Source organism: Diospyros lotus, chromosome 1, assembly GCF_014633365.1.
Source record: "Diospyros lotus cultivar Yz01 chromosome 1, ASM1463336v1, whole genome shotgun sequence".
Lineage (NCBI taxonomy): Eukaryota > Viridiplantae > Streptophyta > Magnoliopsida > Ericales > Ebenaceae > Diospyros > Diospyros lotus.
Genome location: NC_068338.1, coordinates 48,608,145 through 48,626,498, shown reverse-complemented (window position 1 = coordinate 48,626,498; position 18,354 = coordinate 48,608,145). Strand labels below are relative to the sequence as shown.

Genomic DNA, 18,354 nt, shown 5'->3' with positions numbered 1-18,354 from the left:
AATTCAAATGAGTAAGACATTCATCATCCATTCAGCAACTGAGCGTTCACTTGGTTACGTCAGGTGTGACAATCCATGGCAAAGTCTACTTAAAATCTTGTCTCAATTTTCAATCGGAAAGATCCTTTCATAACTAATTTCAAGCCTTGTATTATGTACTTAAACATGATCGTTTGTTCTTTCTTTTCTCTGTGTCAACTCCCATAAAGATACTGTGACCTGTTAATGGAAGCACTTGTGTCTTTTCTTGCCCACACACAGCCTATGCACAACAACCAGACGACAAATGGGGTTTCACAAGAATTTTAATTTTAAAAGGCATCATGATGATACCCCACCCCACCCCCCCACCCAAAAAAAAAAAAAAAAAAGATTGAAAAAGTATAATCGATGTACAACTCCTCTTAATAAGATTAAAACTTAAATGTATTGTTTTGATAAGAGTAACATCTAATTCATTTACAAAAACAAACACCTAATTCTCCTCTCCACAAAACAATGCAACCAAATGCAAAGATAAAAGGCCGATCTTTCTAGTGCTTTCTCACTCCCCAATGTCTACTCCAGTAGTAATTTCACTTCTGAAAACTTTTCCACCATTGACAAATAGAATTCATCAGTTGTAATCATGGGAGAATAATTTGGTGCAAACCAGATTTGGCAGGGAACTAGAAATTGCGTATGATTTCACATAAATCTTAATCTACATTTGAAGGTAACAAAAATTTGGAATAAATTCAAAATAAATGATAAGAGGTTGGCAATAACAAATATTGCCTAGCCATTAACATATTTTCAAATGCTAATGAACACGAATAAGCAGAGTAGTAAAAAAAATTGAAACTAGGAGCAGTAGCACGCCTAAGCATCAGGTTAGCACACAGCTTGGTGGGTTACAAGGGAGGATAAAAATAAGACGATAAGGAAAAGCCAAGGAAAAGCAAGCCACCTATTGTAGCAACCGTTCTTTGGGAGATCTTGGATGCGAGCATGCTTCCTCCCACCACTGCTAGCGATGTACAAATGGTGTGCCCCACGGTAGCACCCACAGCGACACCAACTGCATTTTTGTGTGTAGCCAGCTGCAGAATCACAAAAGAAAATTCATCTCGTATAATAGACGAGAAATCTAACAATGACTGCAGCATTTAAATATGCAATGCTTGACGGGTAGAAACCAAAACATGGAATAAGTAAATGGTTCACTATTTCAAAGTGCATCAAGTATTAACCAAAATAAATTGGTCTAGAACTTGAATAATGACTTCTGTACATCCGCTTCAAAAGCAAAAACTCAATAAAGCTTATTGGACAGAAATACAGGTTTCTGCATCAAGACAAATGGTGCATGCCACAATGGCCACAAGACCAGACGGACATGCTATCATATCCTGGGGGAACAAACGTGCTTCTCAACTAAAACCACCCAAGAAGATAAAAATGCGGCTCTTTGTCTTCTCAACATTTTATTTCTTAAAAAAAACATACCTAACAATAAATCCAACACAAATAGAAGATCAAAAGCAGATATCACATCCCATAGGCCACATGTACCGGTAATATTGATTCTGATCCCAATTAAATTGCCATGGACATCAATAAATAGGTCGTTTTCAGTCAGAAATATTGTCCATGAAAGGACTTCTTGTATCCATTATCCACTATAGAAGTTTGCCTGGGCAACCATAAATAAAAGACAAGGGATTGTGTAGTTGTATAGAACATTTTCCAATTTTGCTCCCACTTTCTCATTTCATCTTTGTTATCCTTTTTCACAGAAAAAATAAATTCAATTGTAGAATATATAAAACTGTTCTTTTATCTTACAAACTAAAAAATATGTTCAAAATGGTTATATAAAACATGTGTTCGATTGCTATCTAATACAATAACATATTAATAATATTATAATACTAAAAAATTAATATTAATGGTGTTATTGTTATAAAATTAATGCTATTAATATTGTATTCAAGGTATTACTAAATATTATACTTTCAATAATTTATTATTATTATTATAAAAAATGTGAATAAAATAGATTGATATTCTTATAAAAAATTAATTTAGCAATACAATATTTATAACATTGCTTATATTATAACATTAATATTAAAACAACATATCAGACCTTAATCCCACTAGGTGGGGTCAACTATATGAACTCTAGCTTGTAAATCTCTAGATTCGTACCAGTCTTTCATTTTCTTCTTTTGGTCTTTTCCCTGATTACTTGTTTTGGGTCATAATCTTTAAGCCTTCTTGCCCTTGTACAAAGTCCAGCCCAATTTTATTGGTTCTCTTTTACAATTATTTAATCTATCAAAAAAGGATCTCTCCCACGCATGAAGCTACCTCCTTTGCAAAGGTCGGGGGTAGGGTCATTTTTGTATGCAAGCTTAACCTTGCCTTGCAAAGAGGCTGACTTCACAACTAGAACATGTGACATTGCAACCTTATTATTCTTACCCATCAAAGAAGGAAGAAGGTTCTGAGGTAGACGATAAAAGTTTTTGCATTAGATGTAATAGGTCTATCTTCTAAGTTCCAACTTGTAATTAATTCCCAAGATATTTAAAAACCAAAAGAAGCAGACGACAATAGCATTATGCATATTGAAATGCACAAATTCAACTCAGACGGTAGTCCTGGTAATAACAGAACTGTGGTGTGCTCTCTTTCTCCATTCAGTATTTGCATATGGGACTTTGCTTCATAGCTTTTAAATAGGATATACACATACATGGATGTATAGGTATAGCTAAAGAAGGTTCATGGAAGAGGAGATTATCTTACAGCAATTGTTGCAATCTGGCTCCGATCTCCCCACTCAGCTAGAAATGTTAAAATAAATGACTGCAAACCAAGTCACAAAGTGAGAGGACATAAATATTAATCATAATGATGTGAGAATCCACCAGGCACATTTGAAGTTGGTTATCAGAAATTCTTTAAAAGTAGCTGAAAGAACTCACTAGAAGAAAGATTCAAAGAAGACATAACTGCAAAATAGCACTTAAACAAGCTTTTACAAAGATACCTCCAAGAAAATGGGGGTACAAAATCTAGAAAAGAACCGGCGGGCTGCTGTTTTCCCTTGTCCAGATTCAAGCTTCTCTTCTACCTGAATGCATGTAATCAGAATCGATTTGAATATTAAAGAGAATTATAATTTGATAAAAATAAAGATTTTTTTTCTTTGACTGGGCAGGGTGGTAAGGAGCAAAAGGCACAAACAAAGAATAAAAACCGAAAAAAGGATAAACAGTGAAACTCATTCTCTACAAACTTTTGAAAAACCACATAACCAAACAGTAGAATTCTAAACCTCAATAAGCAGCCAGCAACCAGCAAATCCACATGACGGGTTAGATAGGGCCACAGCAGCGGGGGCGTGGGGGGAGGTGTTGTTCTGAGTCACACTCTACCGTAATATCCCCAAATATATACCGTAATTTCCCTGTCTCAGTTACACTCTTATTTCACAGGAAGCAGGTAATGAGCCATTATATTTGTTATACTCGAAGGAAGTTTAATTGGTCTTACCATCAATGCTAAGATTCTCTCATTTACTTATTTCTTTCTACAACTTCCTCCCATAATGTCTGTCTATCTAACAAACTTTATGTCCATAAGATGTCACACCTTTGTTAGACCAAATGCCAGACACCCCAGGCTCATTTCCCTCATGAGGTGAAGACCAAAATGCAAAAACTAATAGGTCATACTACTCACAAGTGAATGCAAAAAGACCTCCACAAAATGCACTAACCAACACATCCCAAACTCAGCACTACAAACAGCCTTAGTTCTTTCTTCTTCCCTGTTGTATACCGATGTTCACAATCCAATCATTTCAGGAAGTTCCATAGATATTTATTCTAGTATTATAAACAAATACGATATGGTTGCACATTGAATAAAAGGGAAAATTCAGGCAGTGAATGAAAATGTTGAAACAAACAGCTTTTATCTCCTTGAAATAATGAATAACCCAATAAATATATCATGAGATACAACTAAAAAATCTAGTCATACCAGATGGATATAATATGGAACTGCCCATATCTTGTTACTTTTTTCTACAAGTCTCTCAGTACATAGGATATAATAGCGTTAAAGAGGTTATGACCATGGATAGAGCTGATTGGAGATCGAGAATTCAGTTGTGGCCAATCCACCAAACGAGATTAAGGCTTATGATTGTTGTTGTAGTCTCTCATTACAATTTGGGGGGTTGTATAAACACATTGTGTGCCCAAACATGGAGAAAAGGGAGGAGGGCCTCAAACTGAAGCAATAGTGATCAGGCATCACTACATTATTGATGCCCTCGGGAGATGGTTCTAAGAAACCAGTTGCAGGCAATCATTTTCAACCTTCATCAGCAAATTCATCACTGAATATGCATAGCAGGGACTTGTCATTTCCTTATGATGCGGTAACTGATCAAGGCCCAAGGCCTACCCAACCCAAACTGAGCAGCCCAGAACCAGCCCAAACAGTAGCGTCGGAACAGTAGCAAAACTTCATAAGTTTTAGAATTCTACTTGTTTTAGGATTTTATTTCATGTTTGATTAGGATTTTATTTCTATTAAATTTTAGTTAGATTTTGTTTAGAAGTATTAGAAGGATTAGCTAAACTCTATAAATATACCTAGAAACTAAGAGTTGTAATCAGTTTTTTTATTCAATAAATTCAAGCAAACTAGTTCGGTTTTTTTCCAGCAAGCAGCTTCAGTTCTTGTGCCTAGTTGAGAGTCCAGCTTTGGTCGTTGAAGTTTATTCTCTCAAGGATACTTGAAACTTATTGTTTTAAGGGTTTCTTTGTGTGTTTTCTTTACACACGCATTAGCGTCAGGTGGTATCAGAGCGGTTAATCAACCAATCAGATGGCCAATTTCGAAAGTAATGGTAGCAACCAATCTCATGACGATGATCAGGGGTTGTCCGCGGTTTGGAAAGTAATCGAGAACAACAGGAAGTAACTCATACCATCCAACAACAATTGAAGCAAATCAGCAACCAATAGGGTGCCTTACTACGAGGTGATGATGACAGAAGCCTAAATAATGGGATGAATCAAGCCGAAGCGGGAAGACCACCCATTAATCACGTCCTTATTAATCCTAGAAGACCAATGATTGAAGATAGCGATGAAAAGGATGATCTTGGTCGAGCAATAGCTAACCTTGATGATAGAAGGGTTAGAAAGAATGCACATCAGCACAACCATTGGGGCAACAATGAGTATAAAGTAAAGGTTGATATTCCTACTTTAGTGGAGATCTTGATATTGATCCTAGATTGAATCACTAAGGTTGACCGATTTTTCGAATACATAGAGATCCCAGACGAGCGACAAGTTAAGTTAGTGGATTATAAATTGAAGGGTGGCGCATCTATTTGGTGGGAGTGATTGAGAGAGACGAGATTAAGGGAAGGCCGACACCCAGTTCAGACATGGAGATGAATGAAGCAGTTGTTAAGAGGTAGGTTTTTATCTTCTGATTATGAACAATGCATGTTTGAATCCTATCAAAGATGTGAACAGGGAATGAAGAGTGTGAATGAATATACCTCTGAATTTTTAAGATTGGCGGAGAGAAACTAATTGTCAGAAAGTGACAATCAACAAGTAGCTTGTTACTTGAATGGATTGAAACCTGCTATTCGTGATAAAATTGAGGTTCAGATTATTCTGAGTGTGCAAGAAACAAGGAACTTAGAAAGGCTGAGTTAATGTTGAGTGAGAGAGCCCGTGTCGGTATAGCAAGAATGAAAATAAACAAGTAGCTTTTGATAGAGGCAAGTTGGTTCAAGGAATGCAACCTTTCAATCCACCTAATACAATCAACCCTACTAAGGATACAACCCGGGGGGGGGAACACTCAAGGTATTACTTCTAATCTTTCAAAATCCAACAACCCTTATGCAACGCTTGTTCTCTTAAATGTTTCAAGTGTAATGAGGTCGGACACTAGTCTAGTGATTGCCCAAGGAGAAAATTAGTTAATATTATAGAAAGGGAGGAGAAAGATGTTGCTGAAGAGGAAGTATATTGCGAGCCTGATAGGGAGAATGATGAAGAAGAGTATGGACATGGAGAGTATACAGGTGCAATGAGGAAGTTAATACTATCTCAAAAGAATGAAGATACTACTCAACGGCCTAAACTTTATCGCACAAGGTGTACGATGAAAGGAAAAATCTTTGACCTAATTATTGATAGTGGAAGTCAAGAGAACATCATAGAAAGAGACATGGTAGCGAAGATGTAGCTAACTCCTGAAAAACATCCAAGTCCTTACATGATTGGATGGATCAAAGAAGTTGGTGGCATACATGTGGATGAACGCTGCAAGGTGCCTTTCTCTATTGGTAAGTACTCTAACGAAGTCTATTGTGATATTGTTGATATAGATGCTTTCCATATTTTATTTAGGAAGCCTTGGCAATTTGGCGTGGATGCTAAGCACTCGAGTAGGAGGAACACATATCAGCTTAAAAAATAGAGTGTGTATTATACTTTGTTACCTAAAGTAGAAAAGAACCAAACTGTCACAACCCTAGAATTTGATTAAGGTTAGAGAGGGAAGTGAGGAGAGTTCACGAGAGAGAGCCGAATTCTGAGGGAGAGATTGAATAGAATTAGGGAGAGAAGGGATGGGATATTGGAGAACGATTGAGAGAGAAAGGAAGGGAAAGAGAGAGAAATTGGAATTTCAATTATCAATTCAAGCATATCATCTCCTCTTACAATGGGCCTTTTTATAGGCATAGTAGCTAGTTGCTTAACTAATTTTTAACAGTATCCTAACAGCACCCATGTGATTCTTACAACATGTAAAAATATCCTAACAAACCATTGCAACCCTATTACAATGATGCCCTTCTATTATTCCTTGGGTCATGACAATTCCCCCCTCCTTGAGAGAGTTCTTGTCCTCAACAACTTGCAGCAACTATTCATTGCTTTTCATCCAATACCCGCTTTCTCAATCCGTTTCATTCTTCTTTTTTGCTTGCGTCTTTTAGGCCTCTTCTACTTTGTTTTTAGGTTTCCAAGATCCATCCCAAGCATGCTTTGGCCTAGAACTTCAATTGAAAAAATCTGATCGAGTTCAAGTTCAATGCCCCCACCTTCTGCAATAGCTGGCCAACCAAAATCAGTCTCCCTGTCCAATACAAGGATGGATAACTGATCTACAACAATAGTTGCCTTTAATGTATTCCCACTCAACCCATGGCCAAGTTCTGTTGCAAAAATATCAACAACATCCTAGAAATATAGCGACGAAGAGTTGTAGACTTTCCTTGGGTGCTCAGACCAATGCTGTCTGTGAGCATTGGAATTAGGGGCTGCTGTGATTTCAATCCCAGCCACTAGCTCCTCAGTGGCAAGGCCTTCATCCCGGCCTTCTTTCCCTACCTGATTTGCAGCCCAATTATCTAATGAAACAATATCCCTGCCCGGACTATCAAATGTATGGAAGCCATCTATGTAGTAGTTCTTACCTCCAATTTGTTGTATAGACTGATTAGCACCCAATTTATTAGCTTCCAACTCTTGTAAAGTGTGATCTATACAGATCTCCTCATCTAATCTACTTTCATGTTCTGAATCCTGAGTTACTACTGATAAATTAGCTTTGATTCTAGCAACAACTTCCTTAATATTAACTGATTTTTCAATTGGTTCTTCTTGATTCCATGCAAGTAATCCAGTAGCTTCTTTTTCCCTGTATTTGTCGAGATATTTCTCTACATGCACTTCTCCTTCAAAAAGATCCGTGGGCTCCTTTTGATCTATTGTCTTATCAACCTGATCAACATAATTTTCCTTGAGATTATGCTTTCACCACCAAAATTACTCCCAATATTGCAACCATCCTTCTGCTCATTGCTGCCTCCATCAGAATGCTTCTTTTCCTGCCCAAAGTCTGGAGTAGGCAGTGAATCGATCATCCGTAATCTTGTCTCCTCCTTCAGCTGCTCCACTCCAAGGAATTCCTCCTTGTTAAAACTTCTGTGATAATCATCAAAGTATTTCACCGAAAAGTTGTAATGATACTTCTTAATAAGTATCATCGCAAACTCTTGTAGCTTCTCGCGTATCATAAGGCCAAATTCCTTGCTCGTATCATGTACCCCACTACTTGCTCCCTTGTCCCATTGGTTGATCTCATTCTCAAACTTCTTTTCCTCTGTTTGATGCTTCTGGCCAACTAAAAATGCAGCACTCTTCTACGGCAGTTGAGGCTTCACTTGTTTCATGTGTGCACCGCTTCCCATGGTCGATTCCTCACGAACAAGACACTATGAAGATCAAGGAGTAGGAGTTCTACACATACTGGATCCCACACTTCCTTGAGCTACTCGACCCTACATTAGAATCCCTCAATGTAATTCAATAGCCTAAAAGCACCTGCTCCTCTTCGTCTTACCAATTCAAACAAGTTAACCAGATTTTCAAAGCCGAAATTTAGAGTTGCTCACTGCAATGGTCTATTGTACCGCTTCTAACTTAGCAATTGGCTGCTTGAATCCGATTGTTGTGCTGATTGACGAACCGCGAAATATACCAGATCTGTTTTTCCTATCCACAAATTTGAACCGAGAGTCGTCGAGAAGTATCAGCCTATGAACAACCAGAAATTAACTATTAAGGAGTGTCAGAACCCCTTTCCGATCAATGTGGGCAGCTCGCTTCACCCGTACGGTCATAATTGCTTCTCGACCCAAAAATCACAACACCACCGTGCCTTCCGATCCAAAATGGAATTCCTGATCAAAACTACAACACCACAGTCGCACCTGTAGGAAGCTTATCGGTATGGATCGAAATGGACTTCTGGTCTGGTCGCAACTCTCTGGGTCATCCGCTTCACCTCTAGTCACCCACTCCAATCACGACCTTCTAGGTCGAGGACCACTAGCAGATAGCTACTTGAATTTGCTTGGGTTGCCGAGAATCGTGCATGGTCGTATCTCACCTCCTCTATCATGATCAGATCTGAAAATTCACTAACCTGACCATCCTTCAAAGTCGCCTCCAGAAGTCGGCAACACGCTTGAGTTTCACAACCGAGCGTCACTGCCAGCTTTGCCTCCAAAAATCGACAACACTTCCAATTTGAAATCCCCTGGCCTTGAGTCTGCTTCGGCGTTTGGAAGAGCCAGTCGCAATGGATTCTACAGCTGGAAATCTTCTAGTTTGATTCGACTATAATTTTTGATCAACCTGAAGAATCGACTCCTTACTCACTGCAATCTTAACGACTAGCCGAGGACCATCGGTAAATGGTAGCTCCTTGAACCAGCCTGGGTCACAAAAGATCGCAGCCTAGATCGTCGAAAATCAATCACCGAGAAGTCGTCGATAGCCGTCGGACATTAACAGCCTAGGAACGATACTCTGATACCAATTGTCACAACCCTAGGATTTGTTTAAGGTTAGAAAGGGAAATGAGAAGAGTTCACGGGAGAGAGTCGAATTCTGAGGGAGAGATTGAATAGAATTAGGGAGAGAAGGTATGGAACACTGGAGAACGATTGAGAGAGAGAGGAAGGGAAAGAGAGAGAAATTGGAATTTCAATTATCAATTCAAGCATATCCTCTCCTCTTACAATGGGCATTTTTCTAGGCATAGTAACTAGTTGCTTAACTAATTTCTAACAGCATCCTCACAGCACCCATGTGCTTCTAACAACTTGTAAAAATATCCTAACAAACCATTGCAACCCTATTACAATGATGCCCTTCTATTATTCATTAGGTCATGACACAAACCAAAGCTTCTAAAGTGGGGGAAGGAATTTTCTTACCATTACACATAAACACTCTGAGTTTGTAAAGGACTGTAAAGATACCCGAGAGGTTCACCTGTTGGTTGTAAAGGGGTTTGAGTGTTTAAAAGAATTATATGTTACGGATGATGATTTCAAGCACGTGTGGGAACAATGCATGTCTCAGCAACCATCAAGAGATTTCTATGTGCATGATGGGTTTCTCATGAAGGGAAATCAGCTATGCATCCCTTGCACATCCCTTCGTGAGAAAATTATTCGAGATTTGCATGGTGGTGGCTTAGTAAGTCATCTTGGCAGGGACAAGACTATTGAAGCTGTTATGGAAAGGTATTATTGGTCAAGAGCAAGGAGAGAGGTTTTTATTATTGTGGCCAGGTGTTATGTATGTCAAATAGCTAAGGGGCAATCTTCTAACGTCGGTCTCCACCTGCCATTGCCTGTTCCCAATGCTATTTGGGAAGATTTGTATATGGACTTCGTGTTGGGTCTACCGTAAACCCAACGAGGTATGAATTATATTTTTGTAGTGGTTGACAAGTTTTCCAAAATGGCGCATTTTCTTCCATGCAAAAAGACAACAAATGTACGAGCTACAGCCAAACTATTTTTCAGGGAGATTGTTAGACTACATGGAATCCCTAAAACTATTACTTTGGATCGTGATACAAGGTTCTTGAGTCACTTCTGGATTACCTAGTGGAGGATGTTTGATTCATCTTTGAATTTCAACAGCACGACCCACCCTAGACTGATGGACAAACAGAGGTGATGAATCTGTCACGACCCCAAGGAACCCCAAGGATATATTAGTAATACATGTTATGTATTTTCCTTATTAGTTACATTTTCTATTGTTGTTGTTAGCATCTTCAATTGTAAGCCTATAAATAGGCTTGAGTAGTTAGAGAAAGGAAGCTTAATGAATTATTTGAATATCAATTCCCTCTCTCAATACTCTCCCATGGCTTTTCTCTCTCTCCCTCAATTCTATTTTGTTCTTCCTTGCCCTCTTCTCTGTTCTATTTGCCTCAAACTCTTATCCTAATTTCTTCCTAGACCCTAGCTAAACCCTAGGGTCACGACAATTGGTATTAGAGCTGGTCGTCATCGGTTGTGATTCCGACGTTAGGTGGTGCGTTGATTGTTGAATCACTTCGAGTCCTATGACGATTTGAAATCGAACGTTGTTGTTCCAATGATTCAGAAATTGAATCGAACGTTGTTGTTCGGACGATACAGAAATTGAAGCGTACTGGAGGGACTCTTGACCAACAAGGAACGTGACTGGAAGAGACATGGCGTGGAAGCAGACCAGGCGAGTCCTTCGATTAACTTTTGGTGGACTTGAAGGTGCGGAATAGGTCTAAGCGAGCGCGGAACCCCAACAATTTCGATTGAGATTTCGGTGAGTAAGGAAGGCAGTCGATTATAGATCAGCTGCAAGTGACAAAGCTGAGCAAAGCAATTTCGGCTCGAAATTGGAGACGAAGCGGCTAGGTGAGTTCCGATAGTGACTCTAAGAGAATCTAAAGGTAGTTCAGGGTGGTGTGGTTGGAAGTAGATCGTGAGTGATCGCTGAACATCAACAAGTGCGACTCAGTAAGGCAATCTCGACAGAGGCTGAAACGGAGTCAAGATTATTGAAGTCTGATTCGTGACACGAGCAAGCAACTCTCGATTGTTAAAGTGTGATTGAGTTGTAGCAAGAAGGCGAGTGCTGGAAGCTAATAGCCAAGCATCACTAGGCTATCCTCAGAAGCTGATTGAAGGTGATCTTCCAGAAGCTGCAGTGGAGAAGATCAATTGTAGGAGGTGCTACCAGAGTCGAGCTTGCTTCAGGAGGCTGTGTTGTCCATATCGCGATCAACAGCTCTTATCGGTAATTCAGTTGAGGGATAGAGGCATGAGATTTAGGTGAATTCCAACAATCAGAGGTCAATGATTGGGTGGAGAAGAAGGCGTTGGCCGGGGCGATCAGTGAATCCGCAAAACCTTGGGTAGATGGCGAGCAGTTGCAAGCAAGTCCGATAATCGGCAATTCAATTGTAGAGCAAAGGTATTGAATTCGGGAGAATCGGAAGCATAGCCTTGAGCGAGGTGAAAAGGCAAATCACTACATGTGACTTCGACTATTGTCCAAGGCAATTGGATCTAGGTCACTGCATGTGACCGAGTTGTGAAGGAAGGAGCGATCAGAAACGGTCTAGAGGAGAATTTCGCAAGCAATTTTATGGGCTACAGCATAATCGACCAGCATAGGAGGCAAATTTGTAACTGAACTAGGTTCAGAAATAGTAGGCAAAGCAAATTATTAGAAGGCGGAATTGTAGCATATGATTCTCAACCACTGTATCGTTACTCAAGCGTCGCGGCTCAGAATTGGGATGGTCAAACCACCGCAGGTGACGATATGGATTGGGATTCTTGAAATTCCGACAAATTCAAGAAGTTCAACGAAGAAGAATCAGGCCTGAAGATTGTTCTTGGTGGCGATTAAGGTGGTTATTAGCATTGTACGATTCAATTTTTTAAGGAGACTCTAAAAGCCAATCGATTCTTGATTGTTGCATTTCAGATCAAATGATTATCAAAGGCAACAGCAACAGCTGAATTTTGGAGGTTGTGTCTGAATCAAAGATTAAGGAAGATTGTACAAAACAACAACCTATGGAAAATCAATTTTATGAGGTTGTTGATCATTTTAAGAGGTGGAATTCTGAAGCTAGGGAATCTAAGGTAAAGCATAAGGCAATGACCCACAACTAGGAGGATAATGTGGCCAGCAAAGCAAACATGTGTTTGTGACTAGCTGCCTCTCAAGAAAGAGTGCAAAGAGACTTGGAGAGGCATCAGAAGATGAGGGAGCAACATGGTCAACGGATCAACAGCATGTTCAACATGCAGTCACCAGATTTTCCTCCCCGAGCAGTTGCTGATCCAATTCTGCCCAAACATGGCACCCTTCCTATGACCTATGGCTTGCAAGAGGCAGAGGAACTACCGGCCTTGAAACCGGAAATTCAGGTAAGATGTTCATCTTCTCACACTTCCAATCATACTCCAATGTCTAGGGAAGGGGAGATCAGGTGGACTGATCTTCCTGGAAATTTACATGACCTATTTGGGAAGAAGAAGAACATGATTAAGGTGACTGAGGAGTTAAACAAATTAAGTCAGGAGGGATTGGTGACAAATTATTATGATAGATTTGAGGAGTTAAGGTCCCTATTGTAGAGTGATCTGTCAGCTTTGACAAAGCATTAATTTGTATCAAGATTTGTTAGTGGTTTGAAAGACCAACTGAGGTCAATGGTCAGGATGATGATGCCGACAACTGTAAAAGAGGCAGCCGAGAGAGGAAGGCTGCAGGAACTCGCCTTGGAAGCCATTTTTAGAAAGTAAGAGTTGCAGCCTAACAATTACATTAAGGGCAGCCAACTGATTGAGGGAGCTTCTAAGGCTGCAAATCATGCCAAGCATGAATCGGAGGAAAAATTGGAGTTGGACCGGCCAATTTTAACTAAAGACTTCAGCAAGGAAGAGAGATTGGACAAGGCTATCGGTGGGGATCACTGTTCATATCAGTTGGAGGTTGATGTATCAACACTGGAAGTGAAGGATGGCGATGGTGATAGTGTCCTTGCATCTGATGAAAAGTATGAGACTGATAAAGACCTAAGGGTAAGGATGGTAGCTGCAAAGAATGAGGAAAAACCTGAATTGGATCAAGCAATTCAGGCTGCCAAGGAAGTAATGGTAATTGTTGAAGAAGCTATCAAGGTTCCACTGACACAAAAATCTGCTGGAAGAGGGTTTTTAGTGTACACCAGTAATCAGGAAGTTAAAGATACCCCAATTGAGGATACCTCTACTAAAGAGAAAGAAGACATTGGGAAGATGGTGGGAAAATTCTTTGTGGAAGGAAATGAGACTTTTGCTGCTTTGATAGTTCTTCTTTCCATTGGAAAGCAGCAGCATCGAACCAAATTTATGCTTGTAAAGCAGTTTGACTTACTCTCTACAGTTAGAGAGATTATGGTGGAAGGCGTGATAGGTCAAGTGGAATTAATTTTGAGAGCAACAAGGAATGAATGGATGGTTGAAACAAATGTTGCAGCAAATCATGATACTGTTGTTTTAGGAGGAAAAGACACGGAAGGACCAAAAAAAAGAAAAGTAAGAGATAAGAACAAGAAAAGGCGAAGAAGAAACCAAATTATTAATGCTGGAATTGGCTAAATAATAGGGTCAACAGCAGTCAATTCTTAGGGACAAGAATTGTTTGAAGGGGTGGGGATTGTCATATTAGTAATACATGTCATGTATTTTCCTTATTAGTTGCATTTTCTGATGTTGTTGTTAGCATCTTCAATTGTAAGCCTATAAATAGGCTTAAGTAGTTAGAGGAAGGAAGCTTAATGAATAATTTGAATCTCAATTCCCTCTCTCAATACTCTCCCACAGCTCTCTCTCCCTCAATTCTGTTATGTTCTTCCTTGCCCTCTTCTTTGCTCTATCTGCCTCAAACTCTTATCTTAATTCCTTCTTTGACCCTAGCTAAACCCTAGGGTCATGACAGAATCGTACCTTGGAAAATTTGATTCACAGTGTTTGCAAAGACAAGCCAAAAAAATGGGAGCTAGTCATGGTTCAAGCAAAATTTGCCTACAACACCACCGTGCATAACTCAACAGGAAGATCGCCATTTTCCATCGTATACATAAAAGTTCCTAATCATGCATTGGATTTGGTAAAGTTGCTAAAGGTACCAGGTTTCAATGTTGCAGTTAGTGACTTAGCCGAGCAAATTCAAGCGGTTCAAGAAGATATCAAGCAAAAGTTGCACAAAGCGAATGAGAAGTACAAGGCAAGAGCTAACAAGCATAGGAAGCACAAAGTATTTGAGATTGGAGATAAAGTCGTGATATTCTTGAAGAAGGAACAGATTCTAGTAGGAAAGCAAAATAAGCTCAAGCCAAAAAAGTATAGTCCTTACAAGATTACAAAGAAGGTCAATGACAATGCTTATGTTGTGAATTTGCCTAATCATATGGATATTTTCAAAACATTCAATGTTGCTAATCTATCTTTGTATTTGCCAGATGTTAAGTTGTCATACTCTAATCATAATTCGAGGGCAAATTCTTCTCGAGTGGAGGTGAATGATACGGTCATCAATCAAGGCTCAAGGCCGACCCGACCCAAATAGTAGTAGCGGAACAATAGTGAAACTTCATAAGTTTTAGGATTCTACTTGTTTTAGGATTCAACTTCATGTTTTATTAGGGTTTTATTTCTATTAGGATTCTAGTTGGATTTTGTTTACAACTATTAGATGGATTAGCCAAATTATATAAATATACCTAAAAGTTAGGGGTTATAATCAGTTTTTTTATTGAATAAATTCCAGCAAACCAGTTCAGTTTTTTTCCAGCAAGCAATTTCGGCTCTTGCACCTTGTTGAGAGACCAGCTTTGGTCGTTGAAGTTTGTTCTCTCAAGGGTACTTGAAACTTATAGTTCCAAGGATTTCTTTTTGTGTTTTCTTTACATACACGCTGCGTCACCTAGACTAACACCACATTCATACAGGGCCTGCAGCATAATTTTGAACCTTGAAAGCTGGTTTTTCTTCAACTTGTATTTTCATTTCCAGAAGCATATAGCTTCTTCAACCTGGCATGCTTGCCTGATACACATATGATTTTAGTTTAACTATATCTACCCAAGTTTTCTGGTCATGCTAGAGTTGATTTTTACACTTGTCAATCCATGGTTCCACTTCTCATGTCACTTGGCCATGAAATCAGCATATTCCTTGTGTATTTTTCAAGCCTAGGCATCAAGGGTGACATTTGAATTGGAAAAACCCAATATGCATTGATTGAGACCAACACATGTGATGCCTTAAACTCAAGTCAGGGCACCCAGAGCAATACCTTGGAAACACAACCACCTTCTTGGATTCCCTCCATGATAAAGTTAGTGCCTAACCTGAACGTGAACATCTGTTATTTGGGTCACTTCATAGATTTTCTTTGAGGCTTACTACTCACCAATAAGCTGTTCCTAGTCTCGTCCCGCATCACCTTTTTCCTTATATATAAAATTTATGCTTGATTTGTTAGTTTTGACATGGATAAAGTTATCCAGGACTAAGTCAGGTTTGGTTTTATGTTAACATATTATAAATAACTTCTCCATGACATGGATTTTTCTAATAAATCCAATATGTTTTTTGCATCACAAATTCATCATAGAAACTGCTATGAAGCACAGATAGGATATGTTTTCATGTCATAGAGAAATGATAGCATATTGAGTAAGAATAACATACTTCCTCCATTTCCTTTTTCTGGGATGCTTTGGGACCTGATCTCCATGCTATATAGAGTAACCGCAGGCCAAAAAAGGCATAAAGAACTGCATAAAAAAATGTTGCTCCTTACATGCATTACTATCACAAAAGATATAAAATGACAAAAATAGATTATCAAAACCTTCAACAGAAGCAAAGAAAAAATCTAATATTAACAAACATTTGAACAAACAAAAATTAACTCTAATAATAAACATTTGAACATACAATATTAACTCTAATTGCTGTATCATTTTCCTGGGAAAGAAAGTCTCACTGTTAAATAGCTTTTGGAATTAAGCAAAATATCAACTCACCAGAGAGCCATATAAGTACAAAGGAGAGACATTAAAGGAAATGAGAACAAAACTATGAGCCATGAGGAAACCCTTATTAGCAACTGGTAATAACTTAATTTTATCAATCCAATTGTAGCTCAACCTAAAACAAGAATAGAGAAGCAGAAGCCAATGCTAGTGTGTTGCAAGCATAATGGCATCAAGTCGCATGCCTCCTAGAAATGTACAACACCAGAACATGAAGTCGGCCAAAATATAGTGTTCTTTGTAGAGACCATTTCATTTTCACATAAAAAATTAAAAAAAAAAACAGAATATAAACCTGTAGCAGCATTGTTTGTGTGCTTTCTTGATATCAAATTCGGCACAATCCTTCCAAGACCCGTGGAAAGGACCTACCAAATGAAAAAGAACTTCTGACATAAATAAATAACTAAACAAATAGAGATATAACAAATAAACAAACAAAAAACTATAACGTATTGCTCTATACTTGCTAGAACCATGTAATAAATAAAAGCCAACAAAGGTTTAGTAACTTGACAATAGGGCATTGCACATGCATCAAGGTGTCAAAAGTGTAAAATGCAAATACATAATTAACTTTGGCTAAATAAGACCCAAAAAATAGTTAACTTACTGTCATTACAAACAGGGCACTGAGAGCACCAGACAGAACAATTGCTTTAGGGTGACGCATAGCCATAAGAGCTGCTATTATGAAAGTCTCGTCACCAATCTGCAATAAATGGGTTAAATACACGAATTAATTAAACAATACTCTAAAAAGATCCAATAAAAGACCCCAGAAAAAAACATGAAAATTTGTTGACCAACAGACATGAACCAAATGTTCATTCCCATGAAAGTTTATGAAAATCTTTAACAGGGTACCACAAGTATACATATTTAATAGGCAACAGAAAAACAACTTGGGCTGCACCAACCTCACTGACAAGAATCATGGACAGACTTGCAAAGAGCGCATCAAAGATTCCGGGTCCAGTGGAATCTAAATCGAGACCAAGGGATCTGGGATCGCCGCTGTAGCTTGTGGAATCGCCAAGTTTCCCGAGAATAATCTGCCCCCAACAGTGAAAAATAGGGTTTGCATAAGAATCGTAGAAGAACAAGCACACAACATCAATCGTATGATGTTCAGAATTAACGCGAGAAATCAGATAACTAAACAGAATAATCTCATATTCGGATCCAACTTTTCCCCTCTCATTCCTTCCAAAAAGGCCAATAAAAAGAGGAACGAGCAAAGGAGAAACTCACTTTGCTACGCCGGCCGAGATCTTTAACGGGTCCGTTCAACTCGTCATTGTTGGTCTTATCCAGGGAGTCCTTCGAAACCAGAAATCACAACATCGGAATGTACACGTGAATATGCGTGTGTGCGTGTGTGTGTATGTGTGTACACGCAAACAAAGATAGAGAAACTAAGGAATTACCAGAGCATAACCGGAAGGAACAACCAGTAGAAGAACAAAGAATGAGAGAGCAACGAGGTAGCGAGCGCACCAACCAACCCGAGGGTTTGAGAGCAAACCCATGGTTTTCGAATCCGAACCTCTGAAAATTCCGATTCAAATCTCAATATACAACAACAAACAGCAGAGGAAGCCCCAGTAATCAATCAACAAGCCCTCGGAAAACCTTGCAAGAGAGGACGGATCTCAGAGATTGAGATCGGATCTCGTTTCTTCACTTCCGTTAATCAAATAAAGTTGAAGATTGAGAGCCCGAAACTATACAAGCTAATCGCATTCTTCTTCAGTGCGAGGCCATCCACCGATCCGTCCAATTCCGCGTAAAAGAGAGGCACCGGCGCAAGATCTCGTGTGGAGACGACTTTCGCAGTTCTTAGTTTTGAGTACT

At 39.0% G+C, this 18,354-nt stretch overlaps 1 protein-coding gene across 2 annotated transcripts; it reads right to left on the bottom strand.

Annotated features, from left to right (window-relative positions):
* Positions 1-725: 725 nt before the first annotated feature.
* LOC127805825 (GDT1-like protein 3) lies at positions 726-18,345 on the bottom strand. Of its 2 annotated transcripts, XM_052342621.1 has the most exons (10): positions 18,133-18,345; positions 17,928-18,048; positions 17,752-17,820; positions 17,418-17,552; positions 17,111-17,209; positions 16,793-16,865; positions 16,151-16,236; positions 3,041-3,124; positions 2,797-2,856; positions 726-1,082 (listed from the first exon to the last, which is right to left on the bottom strand). In XM_052342621.1, exons 2-10 carry the CDS (start codon positions 18,027-18,029, stop codon positions 894-896), a joined length of 897 nt encoding a protein of 298 aa, XP_052198581.1. In that variant the 5' UTR covers positions 18,030-18,048; positions 18,133-18,345; the 3' UTR covers positions 726-893. The 2 variants fall into 2 exon arrangements, with proteins under 2 accessions (XP_052198581.1, XP_052198573.1); XM_052342613.1 differs by having other exon boundaries at positions 17,928-18,344.
* Positions 18,346-18,354: the final 9 nt, after the last annotated feature.

What these genes read in the sequence shown, in the direction of transcription:
- LOC127805825 (XM_052342621.1), bottom strand. Translation starts at nt 18,029, where the DNA reads ATGGGTTTGCTCTCAAACCCTCGGGTTGGTTGGTGCGCTCGCTACCTC. An exon ending in CCATGATTCTTGTCAGTGAG is followed by an intron (nt 17,210 to 17,417) that starts GTTGGTGCAGCC and finishes CATTTATTGCAG; the next exon opens with ATTGGTGACGAGACTTTCAT. An exon ending in GTACCCCCATTTTCTTGGAG is followed by an intron (nt 2,857 to 3,040) that starts GTATCTTTGTAA and finishes CTTGGTTTGCAG; the next exon opens with TCATTTATTTTAACATTTCT.